Here is a 10,638-nt window from a genome sequence, read left to right on the forward strand (position 1 = left end):
TATATATATATATATATATATATATATATATATATATATATATATATATATATGTATAGTGGTGTGTTTTTACACTATGACAATTTTCCTAAGATTAGATTGAAAAAAAAATCTCCTTGCTCACAGTATCACAATATATTGAATCGTAGATCAATCAGTCACCAGATTTTGGTCAATGCACGGCCCTATAATATATACTTTGCAATGATGGGGAAGTCGCCATTGCATACTCTATGTTGATGCTCTGATGAAGGTCGAATAGACCGAAAGTTCAGCAATAAAGTGAGACACAGCATAGATGTAAGTGTGTGGAAATCTTTTTCTACCAATTTGGACTCATTGATGTTTTCAGCACCATGCCAAGAACGAGTTGGGTGGAGCAGTGGCTTTTCTGCATACTCTATGCTGATGAAAGTCTGACACTGTTTGACACCATCATGACCATTTCATTTCAAAATGAGGCATAGATTCAAATTCAACGAATTTTTACTAGGTTTCTTACGACAAGATGTGTCATCTGTGTACCTGCATTTCAAATGTTCCTGTGTATCTATCTAGACATTAAATTACAGTAATGCACCAGCATATTATCTGATAAAGTACTGTAAAATCAAGCCCTAAATCTTGATGTGCAAAATATTATTCAATGAGTCAGTGTGACTGCATGACCTCTTTGGAAATGCCTTATTGCTCACTGAAAAAACTACAGTACAAGTATCCTAGATAAACAGTGAAGTAGAAATTACAGCAAAGAGAGATTTGTCTTGAATTTCACAAAACATACACACCATGAAACAGAAAAATACTCAAAATACATCAACTCACTAAAGAAACAGTAACATTGTAACTAGTTACTTTTAGAGACAAGTAAGTTTTCAAAGACCCTTCCCCCAACACGTGAGCATACTTTCAGTGAAGTTAAAAATGTCCATGTCACCAAAGTAATTATAAGTCAATTATAATACATCTCTCCCAATTTAAGACAACTGTATGCAAAATGTTGAAAATCCAAGTATGATTAACGATGAATACGTGTATCAATGCCAATATCACAAATCCCAAAACTAAGTACTTACTTCTGGAGACATTGTCAGACCTACAAAGTTCAGCTTCCCCCTTACACTAATAACACTGTCAGCAGCAGAGAGTCGTCTCTTCCTTCTCCAGGTGAGAGTGAGAGAATGCTCTGAGCTGCCTAGACGACTATTACCAGACTCCTCCCTGCACCCAAACCAGCAACAACACATCCAGCCTGCGGGGGGATGTTTTGCAATCAATCATGATCACACGACAGGAAGTTCGTCTCACAATAAAAAGAACTATGACTGATATTTTGCAATTTGCACATTTATTTCCATGCCTGATCACCAAAAAAATGCAGAAATGTTGTCAGTCTGAATGTCAATGCAGCAGTTTTCACAGCCTGAGAAGATCAAAGCCAGCCTGAATCACTGCAAAATCACAGTAACTGACTTATAAACGCTATTTCATAAGTGCAACAAAATTATCTTTCCATTATCTTTCTCCACACTGGTGTTTTTATGACACAACAGCAGGCAGCTTGATAACGAGGAACCTTGTTTCTTCACCTCAGCCACAATCAGATGGAGAAAAGCTTAAGGTTCAAAATACAATATCTTAAGTAATCCCAGTCTGCGCCGCCTGATATAAACATCCCATAATAGTTCCCTTGAGTAATTGAAACACTGTGTTCATTATGTTATTCCCTTGAGTAATTGAAACACTGTGTTCATTATGTTATTCAAAGCATCATCCGCTAACAGGGGAAATGGGTACATTTTTTTTTAAGTTATTTTTTGGGGCATTTTTAGCCTTTATTTGATAGGACAGACAAGTGTGAAAGGGGGAGAGAGAGAGGGAGTGACACGCAGCAAAGGGCCACAGGCTGGAGTCGAACCCAGGCCGCTGCGGCAACAGCCTTGTACATGGGGCGCCTGCTCTACCACTAAGCCACCGACGCCCCAGGTACATAAAGAGTTTGATGATGACAATAACAAGGTGTTTTTAGTGAATGAGGCTTCAGTGGAGGGCTGTCAGCGAGCTGCAGGAGTCCGCCCCCCTGCCCACACTGCAGCTGTCATACCTGCCTGTTCGGATAACATGTTCTTATACAGGTTTGGCCAGATCAGCTGCATAGAGCTGGGTGGAAAGCAATGGAAAATAAGCCATTAACATGTTGACTGGGAGGCTTGACATGAGCTTTCATGACCGGGATCACGTTTGTATGTGCAGGTAGAGTGCAAGTGAAAAGCCCATCAGAGATTGCTGTCATGCAACTGTCATAAAGAACAGATTAAACTGTGTTATCTACAGTTGTGCAAAAGGCAAGTCTGCCCCTTCAGATACTGGCCTCTCTCTGTTATCCAACACTTTTCTGTCTATATTTCGCCCCCAGGTCCGCCCAAACCATTCAATGCTATCTTTGCCTCAGGAAAACTTATACAGAGTCCACACAAAGACACTTGTACCAGTATTGTCCGATGCATTGTTGAGCTGTGGACGCCCATTCCTTTGCTCCCCCTCATACAACATTTGACTATTCTGTAAGGAGAGCTTTTGTTGTCTCAGAGGGGAGGTCATGTTCTCATGGAAATGTACTGCGTGTGAGGTTGCGGCTCCTGGATACATCAAGGGAAAAGCGACTGTGAGCACAACATCACAATGGCTTTCAGTCAAACAGAGATCCAGAAATCATTCAGGGGGAAGTAATTACAGCTGTGGTGTTTGCTTTAAATGTCTACAAAGCCTCAGGGCTATGGGGACAGGAACTGGCATTAAAAGCATAATCGAAAACAAGCTATTTGAGTTACTTCTTCTTTCTCTTCCTTGAACTGATCAGGAGGAGTCCCTGTGACAGACAGCTCAGGGGTTAATTTTGCACTGACAGCAGATGTGTATCAGACGAGCTGCCCCCTGGTGCTGAGTCTTCAGTCTAATGTCCACTATAAAGAAAACTTGATTCTGCTCCTTTAAGGAAAACCCCACAAATCTCAACAGCTCTCTGGTGGCAGTACTAAGACTAGTGCTTTGTTTAAACTTCCTGCAGGTTTAACATGAACAGGATCTCTAATTTTAAACACTGGCTGCTGCAATAAACAATAGGAAGGAGCTGTAAACTTTACAACCAGGCACCACATCAAAAAATAAATTAAATTTTCATTTAATGAAAGGGTAACATGAAGCCAAGTCTAGGCAGCACCATTGTTCACTTTTTTATTGTCTTATTATAGGTGTCTGAAATAATACTCCTCCTCCTCTTATGTAAAATGTCTCATTTCAGGAGCCAAAGTATCAGTGTAGGTGAAGTGTTTCTTCATAAACAGCCATAAATTATGGGACGTGAGGCTTTCTTATCAAGGGTGACGGTCAAACACTGTCTTTGTGGACTTGGAGCATCCCTGAGAGCAAAACAAGTCGGCTCATTAGCTCACTTCACTATTGATAAACAAGTCTTCGCCTCTTAAAGCGTCTTGTAGCAGCACTGCCGCCGTCCTCTGTTAAAAACAGACTAAAAGTGAAGCGAGACTCACCCAGTAATCCATGTTGTCGAGGCAAACTCTCACCGAAAGCCCTCTTTTTGTGTCTGCTACTCAGGAAAGTCACCTCCAGTAGCCTGCTTTGAGTCTTCCGCTCTCATCTACATGCTACTATCAAACACAGCAGCAAGCTAACCCTGATTCAGGAAGTAATCAGCAGGCTCATAAAGCTGCGCGCGGGCTGAACGTGTAGATCTGACAATGCTGTGGCGGAGTTTGACTACATGCTCACTCCCTGTCCGCTTGACACCGCCTGATTTGTAGATCTACTAATAGAGAAACAGGAGCGTAGCACTTTTGACGCTCACAGCCGGATGAGTTAGCAAAGAGCTTATGCTGCGTTCAAGTGCTGTTCGAAAACTACAACTGTCTGCCGTATCGGTGACTTTATTCACTAAAAATCAGGGAGGTTTTTCCACATAAATGGTGAATTGTGACATCAAAAATATTAAGAGTTTTTAGTAATTAGTATTGAGTAGAAACAGAACCCTTTGCAACTGATATCATTAAAATTTAGACAATATTGAGGTACTTGTACATTTCCATTTTATACTTAGGGACTGTTCTTTACTTATTAGTGGTAGTGGAGGGTTTTTTTTTCTTGGGTTTTTTTTTTTTGTTTTTTTACCTTCCACAAAGCTACAAATATTTTTTCTTGAGCCTCCCTGAGTGACTGGTGGGAAATACATGACCCTCCCTCCACCATAAATCAGTTATTAGATTTTTAAAACTTACAGTTTAAAAAGTTGAAGACCAAAAGCCTTGTATGCTGGTCATTTAGTGGTTTAACAGTTTATTTTTTGCCAAATTTTAAATGAGACATGTAGATTAGAGTGATTTTGATGAAATATCACTATTTTAACCTTTGATTGTGTGTTTTTTTCTGACAAAAGCATTCGTTGCACATTTTCCCCCACTTATCCTTTTTATTGATTTGTCCACAGAATACATTCTTACATAGAAACAAATCCCAATGAGTCCGTCATTGCACTTCCAAATTTTTGTTCAGCCACACCACTTTCTACTTCCTCACTGGTCTTCTCAATAAACGAATTTTGAAACCAAAACTCCAGTTACATGTATCAAGCAAAGGTAAAAACTGGTTAGGTCTGAGTTCTCAAACAACTTTCAAAGCCACTTTGCCTCTCCTCCAGGATGTCATAATCTGGTGTAAATAGGAAACAAATACAATTGTCAATAATGAAGACAAATAAATTGCCCTGTTTGTGTTTTACCTCATCCTATTCTTTCTATTTTCTTTCCTCCCTTTACATCATTGCTTTTTGGAGTTGTTTCTGGAGAATGTCTCACATACTGTATGTGGGAAATCTAAAGGATTTTCATTGCTTGACTATATGCAAAAAGTGAAAAAATGTAAATAACATAACAAAAGATGAACATAAGATGAACAGAGCCTGTGGGAGTAAACTAGTCCAAAAATCAACAGAGACAGCGTCACTGTTTATATTGTTGTCTTTTTGTTTTGTAATTTAACCATTTCTCCCAGTCTTTTTCAAATTGTCCTTCATTCATTCGTATCCTGTACGTAAGATTCTCCATCTCCTGAATATCGTCTATGATGATCAGCCATAGTTTGTTCTTTGTAAGTGCTTTTTCCCCAGTGGCAAGGAGGATCTTGACATGACATGACATGTTTTTACAGGTTCTGTCAATGGTAAATGGTGTAATTATGGCAATTTGGAAGGCATGTTTCTTGCAAACATGCAAACATAGGTTTTCACATAACATTAATTCAAAATATGGCATTTTAAATTTGTATGCCCCTCCCCGAACCAAAATTTTAAAAAAAAACACATGCCTCCCCCTTTTTTGCACCTCCTCCTCCCTCATGAGTAGCGAACAGTGCCTTGTACTCCTCTACCTCTCAGAGGGAAATATTGTACTTTTTACTCCACTACATTTATTTGTCTGCTTAAGTTATTTGAAAGACTTAGATTATTAATAAAAAAAAAGATATAATCAATTAATAAATATACATACAGCCTATTTAGATCCAGGGCTATTCAGAAAACATTCAGGGCAGAGGCCTCGAACACCCAGGCCTAATAATGCCATTGCTAAAAATAATTACAAATACAACATAACATAACAGTCATAGCAAGGACTGTGGAACATACTGTGCTCATGAATCCAACCCCTCTGCCACAGGAAATATATGATTGGGTCACGTATTCATAACAGTTTCCTTATGTTGTCAGTAGTATTGTTTCTCCACAACGTTTCATGTACTTAGAAAATCAGTCCTATTTCCATCTTTGACCATGATTTTTTTTCCCACATAGTCCAGCGCTGTGGTGTAGAGGAGGGTGTATGCAGGTATACAGGATATAACCACTTCTTTTTCTGGCCATTTACAGTTAAACCACCTATCAGCCAAAAAGCCATTAGAATACATGGGAGAGTATTCCCACTTTCTCCTCAGTAACCTACCCATCTACCCAGCAGTGCACCCACCTTGTCATCTACCACTACACCACTGGTCCAATGGGTTTAATGTTTAATCTAGCCCAATGAGTAGAACCACCCATAAAGTAACACTTAATTTTGAAGTTTATCTGAAAAACTCAAATTTACCACGTAAATAACAAATTCTTTAATTAGTTTGCTTTTTACTGGCCTCAAAGTAGCCAAAACTGAAAATTGGTAAATTGATGGTAGACCTATAACTGTTATTTCTGATGAATCAAAGTGGCACTGAGCTACTCTTCTGTGACACTGTGCTCATGAGTGTGAATTGCTGATTTTGTAAGCCTATGACCCAAGTGCTATTGGGTAAATAAAACGAGGACTGACGTGACAGCCATGTATGTGCAAAGTTCCGTATTTTAAAAATGTTGATACTTAAGTGGCACACTCACATTTACAACCGTAGTTAGGTTGTTAACCTTTATTCCACTTATAGTTTCCGTATTTTCGACACCACCTGAAGGCATCGTTTGGTCTTGTTGTTGCAGTTTCATGAGTGGAAACAGCGCCTCGTAGCGGCGGAGCGCTGCACTGCAATAACACCTCCAACAACAACATGATGAGGACACGTGCTGCAGACAAAAATCTCTTTTCTAGCTGAGGCAGATTCTGGTCTATTGAAGAGTGATGTGTCTCTTTTGATAATAATGTTGATGGAATGATAAGTGACAAGGTATTTTGTATTGGGCTACTCAAATAATTATTCCTGATATAATACGGATGGACCAACATTTTGAATCAGTAACTCAGTGAGCTCAGCCTGTGGTGCACAGGGTGGCTTTAACTGTGTATGACATGCTGCTGATTATCATCCCTACATACAGGCAGGTTTGTAGGGGAGAGCAGGGTCAGCTGGGACAATTGTATCAACTCACAGACTACATATAAAATAATTTGATACCCAAACAGATACAGATAGGCCCTATCTGCTCACATATTATTACGTTTTTTAGGCACTGTTTATTTAAATTTACATGGAATGTATGTCCCTAAAATTCACCCTCCCCAAGACGGTTGGGACCACCTTGTTCTTAGCTAAAAAAAAAAAAAAACATTTAAATTTTAAAAAACATCTTTGAGGAAAAAAAAGATTTTGAAATCATTTTATTTTCCTAAATTACTGAGATATTGGACTTAGCTGTCTGCTGAGTCTTCATTTAAGTGGCTCCACTCATCAGCTCAATGTGGTCACTATTATGTAGGCTGTTGAATTTGGCTCATTTTGCCAAAAACACTGAAAATAACTTGAGAGTAAACAAAAAAATAGTCTGAATAGTTTAAAACAAACATGCTTAAACAAACTCAAAACATGCTCAGGGCTTGACATAGGCTTTTATGAAGTTCATGCATTCTTCTACACCCAGTAACTTCACATTGGCCCTTATTCAATTAGGAAACGTCATTGTCTTGTTTTTGTCTACTTTTTGTTGATTCGTAACACGGTAGGATCTGTAAACAATACTGTCTAAAATGTAGATATAGGTAACTGTCCCAACAGTTCCAGGGAGAGAAGACACAGGATTCCTTGCTACCAACAAAAGACAGCTCACACTAGCATCAGCTGATAGACCAGAAAATCAGCTTTCCAGTGATATGTTTTTTGTATGTGGCATAACTAAAACAGTCTGAAAAATAACGAGCCAAAAATCTACCTACACTTAGTTTTTAAAAATGTAAATAAGCTGTAAGGAAAGGTCAGAGTATCTCCACTTTGAAGTTGAAAGTGAAGAGTGTGTGGCTGAGTATGAGGATGGTGAATGGCTTAGTTGCTTTTTAACTTGCTAAAAAGGCACTGTCCCACTGCCCTCTGTCCCAACCGACCCCACTCTCCCCTACATAGTCCACAGTGGTTAAATGAACATGTTTGTGCACCACTGAGCTCCATATGAACATTTTAAAAATTACCATAATTAAAGACTTTTTTAACGCCATTTTCTAATTTTCTCTAAAGATGTAGATTTAGGTGAAGTGTAATTGCTTGGAATGCAATTGCTGTCACACCTCAGAGTATGCTGCCTTCATGGAACAATTAATTGTTCTGTTGATTTCATAGTATTTTAATCTATAAACATGACAGTAGCTTCACAGTAAAAGGGAAAAATAATATTCGTATATACTCGACTTTCTCTGTGCCAACCTACTAAAACCAAAAATAGGATGTTTACCAAATATTTTCAAAAGATAAGGCATTTAAGAACTATTGGATTTCACTTGAGACTTCCAACTCAAAAGCTCTGCAAGAAAGAGCACCTGGTGGTATATAAGGGTTTTTGTGATAGAAAAGTGAAATGACTAATGTTCAAAGGCTAAATTATAGAATTATTAAAATGAGCGTCGCCTTAGTGCCACGTGTCTTCTGAGGATTCCCCCCATTTGTTGAAACTTTTGTTCTTTCATGTCAAAGAGCCACTAATTAACACAAGGTTTAACGTCGTAAACAAGCTATCGGAAGAAAGGAAAAACAAAACATCCTGCATTAGTTTCGGGGGTGAAAGAGGGCGACTTGCAGCCACAGCCCTATTCGTGCTTCAAATCTTTACAAAAAGACAAACTGTGTCCATAGGACAGCTATTCCACTGTAATTGGTGTACACTGTCTTCTAAAGCTGAGGTGAGAGGTACAATGCATTGCCTGTGAAAGGGAACTCTAAAGCACATTAAAAGTGAATTACTTCTTGTGTAAAGTGTGTTCGGGGTCATTCTGGTCACGACGCGCGCACCTCTCCAAAAGCGCACACGTCTCCAAAGGCGCACTCCATACTTTCTAAAAGGCAGTCACATTGTTGAGGGGTTTCACAAGAGGTGTACATATGGCATCCGGGTTGCAATTAAATGTTTTTAAGATGTTTTTTCTTTCTTGAAGAAGTTTCCCTTTTTCTTTTCCCCCCCCTCCCCGCAGCTCTTTGCCAGAAAGAAGAAGAGGAGGGGGGCACATTGAATGGCTTCGCTGCTAGTTTGGGATGACAACAATCTGGTCAGCGAGTTGTTGGACTTTGATTGCCCCCCTCAAAACGTCCTTCAAACAAAAAGCTGAAGACGAAAATAAAGCCCCACCTGGTACCTCTGTTTGCTAAAATAATAATAAATAGATTTCGTTTAATAAATAAGCAAAGGAGACTGTAAAGTGAAGTAGTAGAGGAAGTATTAATCAGGAGCATCGGGCAGGTATCACCTGCTCCGGAGCTTGCTCAGTTTATTGTTAAATATTGTTAAATCACTTTTCGTACCAAGTCTGCTCCGATATCTGCTATTTCCACAGCAACTGGGCGCTTATGTTTGCCTACACTTTGCATAACAAGCAGGACACTACAGCACACTGATAAAAATCAAGGAGAGACACTGACAACTTCAAACCCACACCTGTCCACGATATCCGAATATGGATTTGGCATCAATGATTATTTGTAAAGTGGTAATATTCAGTTTACTTTAGACTTTTCGTGCCTTTTATAACAGCAAGGCACCATCTCGTATCTCACCGGTGTATTTGTCCAGTTTATTGAAAGCATATGGTTATCATATGGTTATCAGATTGTTCCCAAAACACATATTTAGACAGAAAGTTAAGGAGAGCTTTTTGTGAGCCTTTGTTGGCAATTGTAAATCATGTTTGAGCTCTGCCACACTCCCCCTCTCCCCCTCACCACAGCTGAAACGTGTCTGCATGTTGTTGACACATTTTACTAATCTTTAACTCTCTAAAAGTAAAGTTACATTATAAAAAGCAATGCGCCCCTGAGTTGTGGCGATAGTGGACATGTTTTTGGAGATGTCATAGCGCACACATACAGGCTCACATTACAGAAGAAATCGAGCTTTTTTTGTTGTGACACACAACAAGACCCTTTGTACTATCAGTTCACACAACGGGTTTCACCCCCTCAAATACTCTAAGTTAGGGGGCCCCATGCGTAATTGTCTCTGCCCAAGTACTTGAGCTTTGCGCTTTAACGCATTAAGCACATGTTTGTCCAAATATATGTGGCATTAGAAAGTGACATTTCCTTTGATGTAGCTCATAGTTCAGAGCTAAAGAAGAGATAATTTGCTCTTTACAATATCTTTTGCAAACACTCAAGCAAAGACCGACTTTCAGCAGCTTAATGTTTGCTGCCATCCTTACCGTGATTTGTGATATGCGCACAATCCATAACAAAATACGCAAGAGTATATTTGATAATAAACAAGTTACTGGGAAATAATCAATGAGATCCTTTTAATTTTACATCAATTTTCAATACTGTGGTGCACTTGAAGTTGATTTAAGAGGCCAGTTTGCCAAGTTGACCACTATGTACCCTGCACAGCATGTGCCAGTACTTTGAATGGTAAAGTGTGGCATTACTGGTATCCTTAAAGACAGAGATCTGATAACATGTGCAAAAGCAAACTCACACCTCGTGCTAGAAAAAAAAAGTTCTGAAAGGAAAAATACAGTGATATGTTAAATTATTTTTTATGATTCCAGCCTTTGCGCATAAAAATATACCCAGCATAGCGTACCGTCTTTCCAGCGTCTCTTTATCAACACAGAGACATTATTACTAATGACAAAGTACTGACTGGCCTTGAGAGCTTCAAATGGAGCTGAACAC

The 10,638-nt window shown here is 39.1% G+C and overlaps 1 protein-coding gene across 2 annotated transcripts in view; it reads right to left on the reverse strand.

Moving 5' to 3' along the window:
• The window catches only part of sgpl1 (sphingosine-1-phosphate lyase 1), a 16,522-nt gene extending 12,749 nt beyond the window's left edge, over positions 1–3,773 (reverse strand). Inside the window, exon 1 of one of the 2 annotated variants that reach the window (XM_050070438.1) lies at positions 3,552–3,773. In XM_050070438.1, coding sequence (XP_049926395.1) covers positions 3,552–3,563 — 12 coding nt within the window. In that variant the 5' untranslated portion in view covers positions 3,564–3,773. Of the gene's footprint in view, positions 1–1,076; positions 1,231–3,551 lie in introns of those variants that run through there. The other variant, XM_050070437.1, reaches the window with a different exon arrangement.
• Between the last annotated feature and the right edge of the window lie 6,865 nt (positions 3,774–10,638).

Source organism: Epinephelus moara, chromosome 19 (assembly GCF_006386435.1).
Source record: "Epinephelus moara isolate mb chromosome 19, YSFRI_EMoa_1.0, whole genome shotgun sequence".
Taxonomy (NCBI): Eukaryota; Metazoa; Chordata; class Actinopteri; order Perciformes; family Serranidae; genus Epinephelus; species Epinephelus moara.